This window comes from Rhyacophila brunnea, unplaced genomic scaffold (assembly GCF_057557595.1).
Source record: "Rhyacophila brunnea isolate RB1 unplaced genomic scaffold, BYU_Rbru_1.0 scaffold_3, whole genome shotgun sequence".
NCBI classification, from domain to species: domain Eukaryota; kingdom Metazoa; phylum Arthropoda; class Insecta; order Trichoptera; family Rhyacophilidae; genus Rhyacophila; species Rhyacophila brunnea.
The window spans coordinates 17,275,823-17,296,953 of NW_028232965.1; the positions used below are offsets into that span (position 1 = coordinate 17,275,823).

The following is a 21,131-nucleotide window of genomic DNA, read 5'->3' on the forward strand; positions in this document are numbered from 1 at the left end:
ATACCCATACTTTGATACTGGGGGTTCTGGTACGTTAAGGGGATTAACGGGAAACTGGACGGACGAATCAAGGGGTATATAATTGATAACAGGCACTTTGTCTACAGTCGGATTTATTTATATTAAGATAGTTATAGAAAGTCATGGAATTGATTTTTTAGTTATTGAAAGGTGTTCAAGTTTACACATTTTCTCACCTCAAAAAGAAAACAAACCTAAAGTTACATTTTGGATCAAACCTTTATTCGTGTTTGCAAAGGCGAAACTCGAAAATCAGTTTTGCTAAAAATGCGCCAATTTCAAATAAAATCAAACTCACTCTACTTGGAATCGCCACCAATATATTGTTATACAAATTAATCTTTTGAATTGAAAATCTTTCTCATAAAAATGTTTTGATGCATTGATGCTATTTATAACGTCTATGTCCAATATTTGAAGGCGTCCCCGGAAAAGGGGTCTATATGCAAAAACAAAATTGTTCAGGAGAGGGATATCGTGTAATCGAATAACCAATATCGTGAGCAATGCTATATATACCCGTTTTAGTCAATAAAATCACTTTTTGACATGATGTATTATATAGACCCCCTTTCCGGGGATGCCTTCATTTGTGGGTAAGGTTAAAGCTAGTAACTATCTTTAATAAACTGTTTATAGTTACGTTTTAATGTTAACAAAAAAAATAATTATATTAATAATTTTACTTGATCTATTTGTGATTAGTAATAACTTCTCTAGTATGTATGTTCATATTCCAACGCAATATTTGCATTTCTCGTACATATTTTAAATTCCATTCAACTACACATGGAATATAAATATTGATCTTTCGTTTAATTTCCTGTCAGATTTTTACTCCTCATCGTTTGTGATTGCATATTGCAATTTTGTAAGCTGTTCAGAATTTTGTAACGATTAAAAAGTAATATGGAACGGTGTTTATATACGTACTGTTTGTGCTTTTTTAATTTTATCTGATACATTTTGCTATTTTACACATCAGAAAACACAAAAATACTAACAAAATAATATCGTACAATATTTTTACGGCTTGACTATTTTTAAACTTCAAACGAATTTTAATGTTTTTTTATTTGTTGATGAACGTAGCGTAAAAACTATAAAAATGTTTTTATTTACATTTATAAACGTTTCATTATAATATATTATGTAGGGTCAATAGCAAAAACTACAATACGTCATGTCCATATTCTGTAAAGTAGTGCTTCCCAATCTTTTTCGTGTCACGGCACACTATCCAAAATATAATATATTAGCGACACACTTACATAAGTAGTATCACTTTTTTCGAAATCTTATTTTAAGACATTACTCGCGACAGCTAGAAGCTTTTTTCAAAAAAATATAGTATATTTAAATCCATTTAGATATGTTATATCAGTATTTCGTTGGGTTATTGCATTTTTCAGCGAATTTTTTTTTTTAATTTCAATTAAGTAATTTAATAAAATACTTAAACAAGCAACTTAAAATCAATAAAATCAATTCTAATATGAGTATATCATTTTCACCGGTATACTCAGTAGGACGTTTTTATTACATTTAAAAATGTAACGAATTACACGAGGATTGGTAGACGTTTGAATGTTACTGTAAGCAACAATATCTTACGGTACACTTCAAAATCTCTCGCGGCACACCAGCTTGGAAGCCGTGTTGTAAATTGCAAAAGTCAAAACAATACAATACAATGAAAACGATTATCAGTATTTCCTTAATAATAACTAGATCAGTAGGGTCTGTTATGATTTGTTAATTGCGTCAATATCTCTTGTAATATATGGACTGCATTATTATAAATAAGGACAATCCACAAATCCTCACTCACTCATCGAGTCCGTCTTTCGACGCACTACTATCGTCACGAGTCCTTCACTCGAAATAGTCAACCGTCATTCCATTCGAGTCCAGTCTCTCAGTTCATTAATATAATCAACCTCTCGATCACATCGATCTCACCGGTACACCCGCGATTATAACGATGTCATCTTTTTAATTGTATTTATTTTATTCTTTTAACGACAAATGAACTCTCCCCTCATAACCTTCTCTCTCCTCCACCTCATCATCCCCAAATATATTTATATAACCTTTAGTCTTTATTTCTAAAACATAAAATTTGTAGATAACCATATTTTTCTAGTTCTTAGCAACATCTATTATAAAATATGAACACATTATTATTTTTATCGATTTATATGAAAAAGATTTCATTCGGATAGCGTCATATTATTTTACGATAAACGTTACTGAAATATGGCTGCACTTTTGTTATGGCTTCACGTCGTTCATGTTCGGAAATGTGACGTCGGAAATGAGCTTAATAATTAAACCTTAAGAAAAAGTTCAATAGTTACTACCTATATAAATATTTTTATCTCTTAAATTTTAACCCAAAATGTAAAAATGAAGCTGTCAGCATGATATGTAATTAAAAGCAATTTAAAAAATTTCAATAAGTTGAAAACTTTTCAATTGACCAAAAAAATTAAAACCGCTTCGTGATAAAACTTTACTTTTAAAACAGAAATTTTCAACTTTTTCTACTAGGCACCACCAAAAAAAACGAAAAAATATAATTTTGCTTTTGTATAAAGTTTTTAATGTTAATTTTTTTGGTTTGGAAGTTTCACGTCAGCTTTTATCTTTTTTATGGAATTGTTTGAAATATATGCATAAATATTCTTTTCGACAGCGTTTTATTAAATTCTGCCTTTAAAAAAAATAATTGCAATCAACTGTGTGAAAACTAAGGAATTATTAAACTACAGCATTTTTTAAGAGATAAAATGTGTATCCCAAAATTCTGCCTGTATTTTGCGTAAACAATACAAATTGTTATTCCGTATTGAACAGGTACGTAAAAAATGACACATACAGGGTACTATTCTTGGACGCATATTTTTGACAAAGCCTGTGATAAACATGGCATAAATAAACACTAATAAGAAAATTCGGTACACAATCTTAATTATATTAAGTAGGTATCAAAAAAGGTTAAAATTACCTACCTATCTCATGCTTATCATATTTCAGAGTTGAAGAGTGCCTGTTGGATGGAGGTAAACGATTATAACAAAATTAAAGAATAGCAATACACAATTAGTGATCAACATATTATTATTATGCGGTTATTTTGCATATATATATCATATTTACAGGTCATTTCTAACTCATATACGTATTATCATATAAGGATTTCTTTTAGAAAATTATATTTATTATTTCTTGTGTGGCGCTAACAACCCTTGTTCATGCTAAGAATATCGTGACTAATAATAGTTACGATTACAGACCTAATAATATGACAGTTTTTAAAGGTGGCGCTAGTTTCTCATTTTGCAATTTCATTACCTCGTATCTATCAGCGAAATTAAAAATATATGTATTATGTTATATTATAGATATTAATAGAAAACGTAGGCCAAAGATTTGATAGGTTTTAAAGGGAACCGTACTGGAAACTGTGTATTATAGTGAAATGACTTATTGGAAAAAAAACTAGAAGCTTATTAGGCTGATGATGAAATAAAATTATTTTTAAAAATAAGATTTCATCATCGTTTATGGTCGAGTATTTGCTACTGCCATACTTATTTTGTAGTATTGGTGAGAGCTATTTTTAAGATTGTTTTGAAAATTTATTTTTATACGGAAAAGCTTTCAACGAATTCAATATCAGTTTTTTTATAAATATTTAATCCTGAAACAAAAACCCTATACATATCTCCTTTTGGCCGGCTTCCGGCTCTTTGTGGATAAAATAATATCAGTTTCATTAAATCGTTTGTCAAGTTTTTTTCTGGTTTCGGCTTGCTGCGAGCGACATAATATATTTTTTTTGTAGTGGCAGCGCTGTGGAAATCCGTCCATGATGAAAATGTCAAAGAGCGCGCTCCATTGCTCTCCACTTCACGTCCCACTGCAGCAACTGTTTTCGATCACTCGCCTGGAAATACATTCCGTTGATTGGCCAGAAACCAGCCAATGGACTTAACTTTCAATAATCTTAAAAACAGAACTTGACAATAAATAGATTGATTAGATTTCACGTAGGTATAGTCGTTCATTCGAATTTTGAAAATCTTAGTCCTAAATAAAACCTATGATTTTAAAATGAAACCCAATTCACCTAATTAACATAATAGGTAGGTAGGTAGTTAATAGTTATTTCAAGCAGAAATTCCTATTTCTGCTAGTTTTCCACCAGTCGTAGATATAATAATACGAGAGGCATGTCAGCTATATCCCTGATAATATTTAAATACATAATAGCATAAGTAGAATTATAAGTAAATTGATGATGATAAATTATATATTACTATAAAAGGTGAAAAGTGTGTATGTACCTAATAACATTGCATTTTAGCAGATCATAATAACAGACCATAATATTATTTTGATTTCATATCGGACATTAAATTTCCTGTATTATATCAGATGTTTTAGAATTAGACATTTAAAATATTGATAATAAAATAGAATAAATTTATGATATAAATTTTCCATTTTAGTGTAATTGAAAGTAGTATAGATGTCTCTAATGATAATTGAGCCCATATCCGGAAAACGAGCGTTATCCTGAAAACAAAAATATTTGGCGTTCAGAGATATTATCAGTTAAACATTTCAGTTACGAATAAACAGCGTGCAACGCGTGGTCAGTTTGGACTGTATACGGCCACCTTGTTAGAATATCAAAGTAATATTTGGCGAGTGCATCCATAGGTGTGTGCCGCGTAATTTAAACCGATTTACCAAAAAAACAGCGTTATCATAATAACTGATATGGGCTCAATTATGAATATTATGAAATACGTATTTTTTGACGATTTCCCACGAGCACAAAATACTTTACGATACACTACGTATCTACACAGATTAGAGTAGATTATTTAAATGTAGCAAGCTACCTTTAAAATATTTTTTTGATAGATGAATACAAAACTGCGGAAAAGTATATAGTTATATTTACAGTAAATTTTTAGCATATGTAGGTTTATTTTATGAATGTGTTAATTTCTTATAAAATAGGTACGTACTAAACGATCGAAAATTCGCGACGATTTGAATCGACGGTCTTTACGCATGAAATGAGTGCGTTCTTCAAAATCACTCAAGGTAGTAATAATACAGGTGATATTCGCCAACATAAGTAATAATTGAAATAAATATACATACATATTATAAGAAATCTATAAACGTATCACACTGTAAATAGGATTTTAAAAGTCGGAGGGATATTAAGAGAAAAAGAAGGAATGTTGGGCAAAACAAACCGATACAACAAAAGTTATCTAAAGACTGTCGGCGACAGCGATCATATACAAAATATATTCTGCATACTTTCGTATAGTCTTTAATAAGAACTAGTATAACGTGATTTTTCATTACACGATGAATTAATTTCGACATTATTTTACTTGAACTACGAATTTGAAAAAAACTAACATACTATTAAGTTCATCTCTTTTGGTTTCGTTATCAAACAGATATGGTTTGTTTATGATAACAAGAATAATAGAGTATTAACGTGAACCTAATTCTGTTAATAAATCCGTTGTTGTGTAGCGAGGCAATGACGTCAATGATCGAGTGGAAGTAGCAAGTCATAAATCCACAATTTTCTCTAAAGCCTTTTTTCCTGCGAGTAGTTGGGAGCAGTCAATAAACGATACTTTTACCTTTCAGTAAAAATAATATACTTAATAGTATGACGTATAAAATCTCCACAATATTTTTTACACCTATATTTTTACTGTGTGTTTTAATCGTAGTAAATAACATAATATATAAGTAGGTAGGTATCTTAATGCATTTATTTTGAGATGGCCAAAATTATATAATATAACATGACTTACTAGACATCGTATAATATTATTTATATTTCAGAGCTATGTACCTCTCAAAATTTTAATTAATTAACTTATTTCTGATCCACATAATTATAATAATAAAATTCGTCCACATTATAAATGTTATAATTATTATTTACAGTTATAAGCAGTATTACTAATAATATTATGCCAAATATGGCACAATTACAATTATTTTGGTGGATTTAATATAAAAAATAACCATGTAGATTTATTATGGTTTTTAAAGAAATACTAACTATTATTTTTACAAATCAAATCAGTTCTTCACTAAAATCGATTTTTATTAAATTAGTTTATATATTTTTTATGGAATTATTAGTTACTAATTTATTTAATGGTATTAATGTCAATTCATGGTGGAAATGCAATATATTAGTAATTAAATAAAACGCAATGTTTAATAACTTGTTCCACTTTTATATTATTAAACTGGACCGGTTTCGTCTACTTCAAAGGGATTTTGTCACTTAGTTATTAATTATAGTGTTTTCTGGTAAACCTCTCGAGCTTGTTAAATTATGTGCGTGTCCCAGTAGTAGTCCGAGGAAAACAAATTGAGAAACGCTGGATTAGTTTATTTCTAACTGTGTATCTAAAGTATTTTGTGTTTTTGTTTCAGGTGTGGTTCTCAAATCGACGTGCGCGGTTGAGAAAACATACCGGCTCCAATCCAGCCGGTTCCCTTTCCGCCTACGGGTCTCTACCGCTGTCCAATATACCTTGCCAATATCCTGGCGCCGATCTCTCAAACCTCCCTCACCACCCTACGCACCACGCGGACGCCTGGCATCATCAGAAGACTCAATTCGCCAACTACAACCACCTGATGGCTCACTCCCAGCAGCTCAACCACGCCTTCCAGAACTCATTCCCCGGAACGTCGTCCGGCTTCGGACACTTATCTTCAAGCGGGAATGGCACTCACCAGTTACCTGAAAACGGGATGCCGAGAAACGAGTTTGCCACGCGGTGTCCCAACACCAGCGAATCGTACGCCAAGCACCCATCTCCTTACTTACCAAAAAGTCAAACGGGCGCCGAAGCTTTGAAAGCCCCCGCGACAGAAACCGACGAAGCAAGATCAGAAGTCTTCCCAAAGAGTATTATAGAAGAAAATTTTTCAAAGATGGCTGCCGACTATTCCAAAATGGCCTCCGAATCAAACTTGAATTGGAATCAGACGCATGGTGGAATAAACATGGGTTTTAGCGGCCTAGGACCAGTTGGTATGCACCACAGTGATGGTTACGCTTTCCCAAATATAAGTGATGTATTTACGCAGCAGAACTATGGCCACTCAGCTGGGAGTGTGAATAAATATTGGGCATAAGTTTTGTAGATAGATTTTAGTCGGGTTAAGAACACAGTCAAGCGAAGCGGCGATGGTAAGCGGTGCGTAAGACGAGCAGCGTCTTGATAAAAGAATCCGTTGCTCTTGTCTAGCATCGTTGTATTAACCGATTTCGCCTCATCTTGTTTTTAGCCTAATAGGTAGGTAACTTGATATTCAATTTATAAGTGCACTTTTTTCTAGTTATTCAAAAGTATTTTTATGTGTAAGATTGTTATGGAATAACTTGCCAAACAACCACCTAAAACGACAATCAACGTATGATAGTATTGTATTGGTAATTTTAGACACTGGGTGAATTAATAATAAAAAAAATGTGATTTAATGGCGTTTTATTATTGGTTACTTTTTCGATTTCTTTTGGAATGCCCCACCCTTTTCTCCCTGGATCCGTAAACGTTTGTTTGCAACTATAAACACAGTGCATAACCAAAACATGAACCCAATAATATTTACCGATCGTTAATATTGTCTTGAGGGAGAATATTCAATTGCTTCTCACTTCATATTAATTATTATACCTAGTATACCTACAGAAGATGTTCATTACTGATAATTCAGTCTCAACCATTTTTGTTCAGCGGAACCTTATGGGCATTTTGTAAAATCTTAATGAACCCTTGTCTAGCTGACACATTAAGGTCCAGCAGACGTATTTCAACATTTCACTCCAAAATCAATAAAATAGTGATAAATATGCTATAGAATAGAATAGAATAGAATGCTATATATGAATATATTATGCCGAGAGCTAATAATCTCGAAATGTAAACTGTCAGGTGTGACGTTTTTTACTGCAGGTCTGGAGTTACCTACTTAGAGCGAGATATAGGACAGCAATTACATTTTGAGATGCGGTGATTTGGGAAATTAATACTAATATTGCGATATCAGCGCTACCACGCCATGCAACAAGTCAGAGTTAACGTATTATAGACCCGCCAGCTGTAAAATAATGTCATTGATTATGTACACGGAATATTTTCAACAAATTATAAAGGCAATGTACCTTTGTACAATATATGATATATCATGTAATATATATCATTAAAGCTAGGTATATAATACAACTAAAACTAACTGATATAAATAGTGCATACATAATTCCAGTTATTTAATTAAGTTAGAGGTTAAACAAACGTCAAATTGACGTGAACTTTCAGTTTAGTTATTCGCTTTGTATACAGAATTAACCCGAGCGATATTCGTGTTATTTCAAATCAAGGAAAATAACGAAAACGTGTTAATTAGTTGGAATATAGGCCTGCCGGGGAATAAATGACAAAAATAGGAGTGTAAAGCAGTAGCCTAGCTAGGCCTTAGGTATCTAGTGCTGACCACAAGCTCAAAATACCGCTCCATACTATTTTACTCTGAAAATGTTATCGTAATTATTCATGACTCACACTTGATTATTTTTGTGTTGCTATGTTAAATAGATATACACACAGAATATCTTTAAAGTTATGGTAGACACATCTACAAATATAATCACGGTGTTATCGGCGCAGACAAGTTTTTTTGATCTCCACGGAATCAGCGCCAAAAGTTATCGTATAGATAGAGTATAATATGTTTCATAACTTTTCACTCCGGCTCTAGGATGAAAATGATGTAAGTAATAATATATTCTAAAAATATTATTTTTACATTTATTATCTATTTATTTTCTTATTACTACATAATAATATGAATACAAGTGAATATAATTGGATCTAACTTTATGCGAGGTAATCAGGGAAAGAGGCGTATCAGTGTAGTAAAAGGTGCAAAAAAAGTTATAAAACGTATACTCCACATTTCTTGATTTTCCGCACTATTCGCTGCCCCTAAGAGATTCACAACTCTCCTACTGTGCACTGGATTAGTGTTATACTACAGTTACACCTCCAGTAGGATTAGTGTAACATAACAATTTTGATTTGATTGTCGTGAATATTTGATGATTTATTCCTTCGATATCTTAATTATCTTAATTTTTGTTCCTTCGATCTTAAGAGCTAAAAAAATTCCCTCCCAAGTTATAAGTATCTACTAAGATTAACTTTCAAAATAGGTAAATTTATTGTTTAAATAAATCCCCATAGATTATGTGGTGATAGTGTCCGTACCTGAATCTAAAAATATAAGGATCCGATTGATGGAAATCAGTGGAGACCAAAAGTACTATTTCTAACGCTTTATAGCGCCTGTACACGTGCATGGATTTTGCACCAATATTGTGTAGTTTAAACTATTACGATAATAACTGTATCACGTAAAAGTGCTGACTGTCTCTCCAATCTCATTCTTCAAGAGTAAGCGAGACGCGATGTTGTCATTGTATGATGCTATTTGACAGGTCGTTAAAATCAATAACCCTTAAAATGAGTCTCTGCGCGGTGTAGCTAGTTTTTTTCCCGATAGGTTCGCCACTATATTTCTACTGCGCATGCGCAGATATCGCACAGCCCAACTGTCACGTAAAAATTCAGAAGTTTCTGAAGTTTTTTGATCCATACATGCAATCTTGCAACTTGCACGATAATACGCGTTTACACGTGATTTTTTTTGTTATGGCCAGAATAATACGTACTGTGAGCAATAAATTCATGAACGTGTAAACGGAGCGTGGCCCCCACAAAGGGGGCTGACAGGGCTCTAGCCTGGGGCCCAGGCTCAGGAAGGGCCCGGCGTGGCGAGTCGACAAGATAAGTGAGATAAATCACACTGCCTTACCCTTGGCAATGGGTGGGGGGGGGGGGGCGCTTCGGGATGTGGGGGCCAAGAAACGGGGTATTAAGGTTGCAACAATAATCAAGGACATGCCGATATAACAGGTTGCGCATGGTTTTGTGTAATGTGAAAGCTGTTAAAACAGTTTTTTTTAATATATTGATGATTACTTACTAATTTGTTATAGATAATATTATATATCTGTTCCTAAATAAGTTACGATAAGAAAAGTCTATTAAATGTATTATTAATATGTATAGTTGTTATATTTATTAAGTTACGTATCCTTATTTCAATGCCACGTAGTTTGTAGCACTCACATAAATCATCGCGTCCTGAATATTTGCATACGCAGTACACGTACGACGTACGAGTGGTGAGTGCCTATGCTTCCTATTTGAAGAAGACTTACACATAATGAATGTTTCAAGTGTTTGGCTTAGAGAGAAATGCGCAGTCGGAAGTTTGGTATTGTTTCATATCATGTGGGTTTATGCAAACATTTAATATTATTTGTTTTCCTTATACAGCTTACGAAATAGACTTTAATCTCCTCAGTCAACATACTATTTTTTTTACTAAGAAAAGGCAATAAAAATAAAAGTGTATTAGAGTTATCAGTGATGGCCGTTTGATGAATGACTGAATAATCATAATATACTCAGCATATACCTATACAACTACCTGTAATTGATTGAAGTAGGTACCTATTGATTGTTTATTTATTTCTTACCTATTGGTGGTGGAGCCAATACTTTTAAGTCTTAGTCACCTCCAAAAAACACCTCAATTCTTTCATGTATACTACAAGCTTTATCTAATATAATATGTATGGCTTAGACTGAAAAAGCTGGATGATTGAGATTTAAATATAATGATTAGCCAACATAATTGAAGCTAGATCATCCGGGAGTGAGGAAATTTCTGGGGTATGTCAACACCACCTAAAAGTTGTTGAGCCAAGAATGATGACATGCCTTATCCAGTCTATTAGCCCCGGTGATACTGTGTCTTTTTCTACACAGTTCAAATCACTGGCGCTTAGCGGATCCATAAACTGATCACGGAGAAAACATGAAATTGAAACGTATCGCCTACATAACTTTGCTATTTTGACGATAACTCTGAAGATGCCCAAATTCCGATTTCAAAAAAAAATATGAATTATTGATCGAATATATTTATTCTGAATAATATATGTTGTATTCTAATATATTTTAAGGTAAATATCTCCAACAGAAAAATCATGATAAAACATACGGATCACCCAAAGACAATTGCAATCAACGGTGCTCTATCAGGTCTGCAATTACATATATCTCGAACAACAAAAGTGTCACCTATGATGAAATAGTCCATCCAATACCTACGTAGAGTGTATTCAAACATCTGAACGTCATTTTCACGAATCACTTATTGTATTTTTCTCAGTTTTTTCAGCATCTCTCAGCTCCACAGATTTTGTAAGTTGGGACGCCAGAATCCATCCAATATGGAGAAGATATAGACAAGATTTAGAATCTCCCGAAGCATCAGTGGCAGAGCCAGAATCAGCGACGAATCTCTACTTTTGATATGATGAAAGGCTTCTTCATCCGTTTTCATATCGTACCCAGTATTCACTGCATGTTTCTATTCTTACACTCTGGGTATTTATTCACTATCGCTAAGTTAAGCAGCATTATTAGAACGAATATAATTAACATGGTATATTATTTTCAATTTCAATTTTTTTTAACATATTGTCGACATTACAAATTATAAGTTTAAGACGTTCACAACGTGACATTTAGAAATAAAGATATATAAATATAACAGTATTACATAAAAAAAGAGATAGATCAGTAGATAAATTAGATATGTAGAAGGAAGTACACCGGATGAGTTAAGCAGACCCTATTTTAAGGATTTATAAAAACTCCACCTAAACTCATTCTCACGTAGGTAGAATATATCAACACCCAAAGCAATTTCATTGAACATAGTTATCGCCCTCCTAATTGGCATTACCAGTGGCAGGTTGGTTCTGCACCTTGGGAGAATAAACAACTGATGGTTTCTATTTCTAAGATAGTTATCAGGGACACACAGGTCAACAATACCCAGAATGGCAGATTTCTCATTTATACCTCGTATAAGTCGAAAAAAATGCGTAGCTAAATAAAGATTTCTTCTAAATTGCAGACTGCAGTATGTAAGCATGCCTAAGAGAAAGTCAGTCGGATAAAGCCACGGATAGTATCCATACAACCTCAAGTAAAGGAGTCTCAAGAATTTCGTCTGTACCCTCTCCACCATAAGGCCATACTTCAACTGATGCGGTGCCCAAACAATAGGAGGTAGTTATGGAGATAAGTGAATAGGCTTAATAGGACAGTGGGCAAATAATTTGTAATGCAAGAACCTTATAGAAATTTGAAATTGTTGAATGGTATCGCAATCATCAGGGAGCGTGACAATCCAAGAATACCCAAATCCACACTCATGTTTCGGCTCAATTTATATATTATGTGAATCTGCATTTTCATATAAACAAGTAAACAACCAATTATATCACCTATATATAGCGTTCTGCAAGGCAAAAATAAGGCCATTGTGTCTATTTTTAGCAATTAGGAAGCCCACATGAAAGATTTCGTGATATAGTAGATGTCCTCAAATCAGTTTCTTCTGACAACATTTATAGAATTTCCCACACAAGAGACTTATATAGACCAAAAATTATGGTAGTTCACAATTTCCGTGTCTTTTTAACATTCAAAAAATAACCAGATAAAACAAGGTAAGCGATCGACTAACATAATCAAAAAGAAAAATATGTAATGTCGCGCAACCACGTAATCGAATTTTTTAAACTGCCCATGGAACAAGTTTCCAAGAAAAGTGCGTGAAAATGATACTTGTTTTATCAGAAGCAACCAATGGGTTTGGGACATGTGATATAAAATAATTGATACTAGTGATTAATTTACACACAATTTAAATCAGAAAGCGATTGATTTTCTTTTAAAATATATCAAAACAGGCACATGTTATCTATTGGAAAAAATAAGTGTATATTAATACATTGGACGCTAAAGACGCGCCTAGCGCGTAACGATTAGGTGGCCATTCGATATTATTTCATAATGTTGCTTTTTATCTTCTGTTCATGTCATTTAGCTGACCTACCCGCCATGTCAGACCCCTCTAACTCATATACTAGAGCCCTGTCAGCCCCTCCATGGGGGGGCAATGTTAGTAATAGTAATAAATGTTCCCGCGTGATGACAGATGAACTCATTCAGGAGTATCTGGAGCTGGCCCTCACCCATTACTCTCCTGATATCCAACAACCCAATATATGGTGAACAAAATGCAGACCCAGGCATCTCACCGACGACGGAGATTAGCATGTAACATGTTTTCAAATACCTACATATTGAAGTATAACGATTTTTTGGTTATGTGTAAGCTAATATCATTTGTTATTACATATGTTTAGCTCAATCATAAGTTAACTAAATATAATACGTATCACTGCCAGTTTTATTACTGAATTGTAGATCACAGCCTATTTGAAGTTGAACAGGCCTGCTATATAATACTATACATCAGTGACGAATGGGTTTAGGTAGGCTATTAAGATTCTATATAAATAGAGCACAATAAATTTTGTCAGTCAAACCTATTTGTTTTTATTGAACTAAGACTACAGTGTGTAGATAGTGTGTATTGGTTTTTTTTAAATTCAATTAAACCCTGCCGAATCCAAGACATAGTAAATTTATAATTTAATTTTTGACTTTAATGATTATAATGAGCAAAGTGTTGTCCACTGTGCGCCCTACCAAAATAACCTTACATTCAGGGGTCATATTTTTAATATCATAATACCCAACAATCCAATAAACTCAAGTCAATAAGAAATTTACTCAAGGCCATACGGGAATGGAGTTTGTCTGGCTAAATAAATGATCTCATAATAATATTTACATATACCTACCTATCGACCAAATTTATTTGGCCACACTCGAAAAATTCTCTTGGTCAATCTGCCTCAACAGAACTTCAGTATCTACTCATATAGAGTCCTACAAACTTATCTGAAGAACGGTCGAAAATGGAACTACAAACCACCATATGGAAGCCATATTAAAAACGTCATTCGAATGTCAGATTCTGTCCAGTTGCGAGTCTTGATTGGGCAGTTTTCGATTGTGGCTCCCTCACAAATTCTTCAGATAAGTTTGTAGGTCTAAAATGAAAATGTAATGTAACCTTATGCCGTGTCCACATTGGCAACAAGTTGCTAGGCAACCTCATTAAATTTCACGATAATTATCATAATTTATATGACCACAAATTATTTTAATTGAAATTTAATGAGGTTGCCAGCAACTTGTTGCCAAAGTGGACACCGCTTTTATGCCATGAAAAAAGTAGCAAATCTAAATAATTTTAACGCCATTACACTTAAAGATACAGAGGCGTCGCGTGACGGTAATTTTTAAATTGTTTTATAAATCATCACGGTGCATGGCTGCTACATAATAAGGTTTTTTTTCATCTATTTTTTTTGACCATGTCCGATTCTAATAAGATAATATGAGACTCCACAGAGTTGAGATTTGTATTAACATAGTTTGTTTTTACGATAAATGAATGTCAATCACTTTCTCAACCTATTGGGTCCATACTCTGACTCATATACAAATTGAAAAACAATATGTGTATTTGCCAGACCAGGATTCGAACCTGGGATAGACGACATTATAGGCTGACGCTTCTATAAGATGTCTATATAATGTCATGGAAAGTGGCCGTGTATACGGCGGCATATATCATACTTCTAGAGATGGGGTAACCTTAACGTCAGTGGGGCGTTTAGTGACGTAGAGGCCCAATTTTGAGGCACCATACGTTAGCGAACAAACTAATTTTACTTTATCAAATAAATCCATGCATTCAAAAAACTCATTCTATTTTATTTTGTATAAATGATACAAACATGGTTTAATTTGAATTGTCTCCTTTCTTACATAATGTCACAATACATAAGTACATACACCGCTGTATAGGTACATACCAATTTAATATTTAGAAAAAAAGCTTTCATTAACTTATATTAAACACGAATATGGCGAATTAGGCGAATTATAATAATAAAGGTGCATTTTATGAAAACCTTTTAAAAAATAAAATTTCATTAATAACAGCATGTGACGTTAGCGCCGCAATCGAAAAAATCTCACTACCACGGAATCTACAATCAATGATATATTAGTAATAATTGCTGCTTTACTCTTCTGCCTCTAAGCAACGCACGTAAATTATGAATGTAGGAATTTTGTTTTCCTTTAGTTAAAGTTACACTCAGTTTGTGAGAAATATGCATTTTCTTTTAAAATTTAAACATAGTTTAATAACTTGACGAATCGGTTGCGTCTTTCGCGTCAAAGAAACGTGCCACTGCTTAAGTTTAATATGTATAGTTAAGTAAGTACGTATAGTGCACGTTTAACAATTAGCAAATAAGTTTTGGCTAGACCGTAGAATAAATCCTCACAACCAAATAAAATTCATTGAAAACAAAAAAAAAATCATGTTCAAACATTGATTTTCCTTATAGATTTATCTGATGGTTACTAAGGTAGGTACCTAATTTTAAGATAAAACAATTATATTGTGTTTACTTTCATTTTTCACTGATAGATATATAGAGCAGAAAAAATAAAATATTATCAGAAGTTTTTTGATTGCGACATAATATCTAGTTCAAAATAATAAAATTAAAGTACCTGCAGTTACTTTACTCACTCTACAATGCATCTTTCAGGAATTTCGCTAGTCCTTGTAAGTATTATTAAATTACTTCACTATAATAAGTACCTATCCTGTTCCACACAAAAACTTACTAAATATAAGTATAACCTAGTGTGGGTGCTGGCTTCATCCAATAACTCTTTCTACCTATCCATATCCATAGTGAACGCATTCCAGTTCAGTACACTCAACTATTTTATTTGTTTCATCCATTCAGTGAATTTGCTCGAAATTACTACTCTGCCTGTTCATTATCGTCCATAGTCAGTTTTCGGGGAATCAAAGTATTGTACTATAGTCACAATACAGTTTTTAACGTTTTACCTTTGTTCAATTTTAGATTTCTCGTAGTGTGATTTAATCCTTTCATAATTTTGTGTTTTTATAAAATTGTTTGACTAGCCACAAATATTTTTTTCCAGATATTTTCCTATTGCATAATAATATGTACAAGCTCCGTTGCGGCATGGTTTCCAATTGTTTCAACAGTTAATGGAGTGAGAAGGAACTTTGCGGGGGTTGCATCACCCCCTGTGACTTGCGATGCCAGCAAACCAATGAGGCAGTGTGGTACTGATTGCAAAACTTTACTCTTCTGTGATGGCAGCTCTACTTTAGGGAAATTCACATGCCCTTCTACAAAGCCAGACTGTGATTTAGTCCTAAACACATGTGTAACTAAGAGACCTGACAACCAATGTCCAATATCACAACGACCAGCTGATTATGTCTGCCCTGGAAAAGAGGGCTATTTCCCAGGTGATATAATATAGCAGTATTATTTTATCTAAAATTACAATATATATTAAAATAGTTCAATTATAGCACAATATCGGTACAATTTGTGTGAATTTTATAATTCCTTTGCTGAATATAGATAATTTGGAAAAATCCACAGAATATATAATACATAGAATTCCGATAGGCAATATTCAATAAAATATTCTACATTTTGATGCAGGGTTTTAAATGTGTGAGTGTCCTACAAAGATGAACCACGCATTATAGACGTGCAATAGTGTGTGTAATACACCTATATTAAATGAGCGTCAATGCAGTTGTCAGTATTCGACGTATGACATATTTTTTACACGTGTTTAGACTTATGCCGTATTTTTCCTTACTCAATATCGGTTGCCTGCTTCTCCTTACCCGTTAGATTTTTCAGTTCCCATTATTTCTGTGTTCCCTGGAATAACCTCAGATACTTATATATTATGTAGGTATACTAGAAAAGAATCCCCCTTTTTTTTAATACAAAATTTCAAATAATGGATATTCAATAAAGCATGTTATATTCTCAAACCTTGTGAATAATATTATTCGTTGAGTAAAAAAATAGTTAATAAATTCAAACTTTGTTTCAAAATCAGTGAAACAGAAACTCAAATTCAAATTAGGTAGCCTCGTGTACATTGAGAGGGTGTCAATTCTTTATAGATAGGTATAACAATATAATTAATCAGGATAGTTAAAAAATTATTTTGAATTTCCCTATTTGCAATAGGTTTTATATACATCTAACAGTGGTTTCAGGTATGTGGAAGAAGCCACGAGCATGATTGATTACGAGTTCCCCTAGAATATATTTTTATTTATACATGTTAACTTAGTTTTACTGTATTTAATTTATATACTGCGTATCCGATTCATTTTTCTTATATTTTATTATAGGTTTGGTGGTCACCTTCCACCAGCAGATATTAAAAATACAGTACTTAATAGAGTTCTGTCGTAAAAAAATTTATGTATCTGATTTTGGAGATAAAGCGAACACCTCTTATGCATTTTGAAAAATCGCCAATTTAGGTTGTATCTTTTATCTTATAACATCTTTAAAATAGTCACACATGGTCATATTTTTATCAAATATATATATATATTAAATAAACTATTTTTTATTCATAGAATAATTCACAAGATTTGTTAATGTAATATTCTTTACTGAAACCGTCCAGCGTCGTATTTTTTTTTTTAAAGTATGTAGATCTATATCTGAGGTATTTTTTTATTTTATTAATTTTATTGTGTTAACTGTCAATTCATGGTGGAACTTACTTACTTACTTACGGAATTTTACTTTTTTAAATGTCCCTTAGAGGCGAACGAAACCGGTCCAGATTTATTTAATAATAAAAGTGGAATAAATACTAAAAAAATTGCGTTTTAATCAATTAATCAATAATTTTATATATGCATATATATATATATTATATTTAAATACGTTCGTGCGAAGCGTTTTCTATTCGAAGAATTGTAGTCGGGAAAATGACTAAATACGCGAATGTTTTTTGTGCTAAATATAATATGGACTTATTTTTACAGATCCTAAAAATTGCCTGATCTACAATTACTGCGAGAATAGCAAGGTTACGCAGTCCTACACATGCCCTATCTTCTTTGCATTTGATATGGTTTTACAAACCTGCCGACGGTTTGCCCCATGCGGAACTATCAATTGCAATGGAAAAACGGTTGCACTTCACTCAACCTATTTACATCTTTACGCCTTCTGCAGTAACAATTTGATGATTGATGGATCATATTCCCAGTGCCTACTGACACAGCAATTCGACGTAAACGAATTCGAGTGCAGATATGTATGCAAGACGCAAGGAAATATTCCCCATGAAACTGTATGCTCCAAGTATTATAGATGCCTTGCGAATGGGTTTTTGGGGGCACTGGTTAAAACGGAACAATCTTGCCCCCCAAACCAAAATTTCAATAAAATTACATTATTGTGCGACAGAACAACAACGTGTCCATAATAAATGTATTGAAGAACAATTCACATTTTGATGGAAAGTATGTGCAATGACATAGACAAAAGCATCTCAACAATTTGGTATAGATAAATCATTCTACAGTGACACTATGGTACGGTGAAAGCGTATTAAAACGGATATGGCTGCAGACAATACCAATCATACAACTGTTGATCCCGGGGGATTCGCCTTGGATACGGTCGCGATAAGCAAATATTCACGATTAACAATTTAAAATTAATATGAAAATGCATTTTCAAACAAAATAAACGTCATACATAAAATCAAAATAATAAAACTTTCCAATAAACTGAAAAAAATACCTTAATTTAGTTTGGTCTACCCTACTTGGTTTGTCTGCATTTATTATGTAAAAACTGTCAATAACCGTCAAATGGTAATCGTAATCGTGATTTCACTCGTTATGATGATTCCTGGCACATGGCACATGCCAAAACACGGGTAGTCTGGACATGAGTATTTGTACGCGTGTCACTCCGGCCAGAAGAATGTAATGAGGAATATGTGGTGAGCCGCAACTTGTGGACTTCATATTCCTCGCATATAGCTGCTGGAGTACGCATTGCGTGCTACTTACCGTCTTCCGCCGATTAACTTACCACGTCGCATTGCTTCCACAGATAGTCCGTATAATAAACACCTGATATATGACCTAACGCGGCCACAAGTGTCATGGAAGCGTGGCAAAAAAATTGTATGTGCTCATCCTTGATTGGATAACGATGATAAAACGAGGCAGCGGTTCGATATACAATATTTTTTTGATATTGCAATGAATTATAAGGTTTTATTTCTTGTTGTCTTTCGCTTGCCCATACCATATTATAAACTGTTTATTGTGTCAATATTATAATTATATAATAATATGTTATGAAAGTTGTTGTAGGTTCCTACATAATATAATAATATCTACCCATATAACTAAAATTAAATTTTGAATGTGATTCAGCACAATAAAATTATCTTTATAAACACAATGTATTTTATCTCGATTTCCCACCCCTTAACAACAATAATTAATTTATTAATTTAATAAAATAAAACAATAAATAATCATCTATAAAATTATGTTAAAAATTCATCTATAAGACAATCCCAAACATTAAAAAGGGTAAAATAACGGAGATGACACACAATTCAATTGGTCATTTAACAAATCGGCAAAATTTATAAATATTATTCAGCTGAAAATGTCCCTCTGAGCCGGACGAAACCAGTCCAAATTTATTTATTAAAAGAGGAATAACTAACATGTCTGTCCACACACTAAAGATTGGGATCACAATATGTATTAATTTTATTTTTTGGCTTTATAGACCAGTAAGGGAAGGACATTAGTCACATACATAAACTAAAAAAAACTGAAACTGGCACACGTATGTAGATTTACTTGAAGAAATAGAATATCTAGCGTTGCAAAATTTTATCGATCTCAATAATTACGATTGTGAATTTTGAAAATTATACTGATATTTTAAATTTGCTAATCCACAACACGCGTTCCAGTGATAAACCGTATTATATCCAAGATAGACGTTAGAAAAATGCATTTTATTCTGTTTTACGGTTCTGTTCTGTACACGATTATAAGCAATATAATTACGAAGATTATATCATTATATTAGAAGGAATATTGGATTAATTTAACAATTTTAACTGATATTAATAAATTTCATAAAATTTGCAGTTTCTTATCATCACCTTTAAATATGAATGAAAATAATGTCCAAAGTCTATCTCATAGCATCGATGTGATTTTTCTAATGGATGTGGGGAATTTCGAATTAAATAGGGTTGATTGAACGGTAAAATGACGTTACGTTAACATAATAATTGAAATCTTTTGATATATGGAAAGTACCGAATCCAGAAAAATACCCACTGAAAGGACGACTTCTATCTTCGAATTTTATCATGTTTTGGAAGAACATATTTATGTGAATCTTCATATTATGTGAAATTTATTTGTAATAAGTATCAGCCGAATTATTTGAAAATTGCCAATATATAATATCGACGGTCCCTACGTAAACTCGGAGTAAAAATAGTTTGTTTTCTACTGAATTTCTATGTTTTTATTACTAGGCACCTGAAATTCAGGGAGTATTATAAATACTCTACACAGTTTATTTACTCATTATTACATTCTTTCTAAATTATATACTTTTGGTAGAACTTTAGTTGTCCGACTTTACGTCGACTTCCAAACATCCATGAGACAACTACCACATGTCTCACTTTACGTGGGAAAGAATTCATATGAATTATTAGAAACTTTACTTATTGCTATTGAAATCCTCATAATTTTAACTATTTAGAAGGATATTATTTTCCTATTAGCTAACATGTTATTTAAAAAATCTTCTTTTATCGATAATAATGTAGATGTTCATCTGCTTTATCAACATTTGGAACCCTATCCCCTAACCCTATTACCCTAAGTAATAAAATCTGATCGAACAGGATGCCACCGGGGACGGATTACGTTTATGACACTAGTTAAGTGTCTAAGTATCTACCTAATTGTTGTTTTCGCCGACAATAATGAAAAAGTATCCACGCATATCG

General features: G+C 32.7%; 1 protein-coding gene and 1 long non-coding RNA gene across 5 annotated transcripts in view; both read left to right on the forward strand.

Annotated features, from left to right (window-relative positions):
• Positions 1–7,577, forward strand: part of LOC147067976 (protein gooseberry-neuro-like) — a 99,826-nt gene extending 92,249 nt beyond the window's left edge. For all 4 annotated transcript variants that reach the window (XM_085952397.1, XM_085952396.1, XM_085952395.1 and 1 more), the window contains one exon: positions 6,523–7,577. In XM_085952397.1, the coding sequence (XP_085808523.1) occupies positions 6,523–7,233 (711 nt within the window). In that variant the 3' untranslated portion in view covers positions 7,234–7,577. The remainder of the gene's footprint in view (positions 1–6,522) is intronic.
• Positions 7,578–15,691: 8,114 nt separating this feature from the next.
• LOC147067977 (uncharacterized) lies at positions 15,692–19,540 on the forward strand. The gene is made up of 3 exons (XR_015071363.1): positions 15,692–15,804; positions 16,197–16,533; positions 18,100–19,540. It is a non-coding gene; the product is annotated as an uncharacterized LOC147067977 (long non-coding RNA).
• Positions 19,541–21,131: the final 1,591 nt, after the last annotated feature.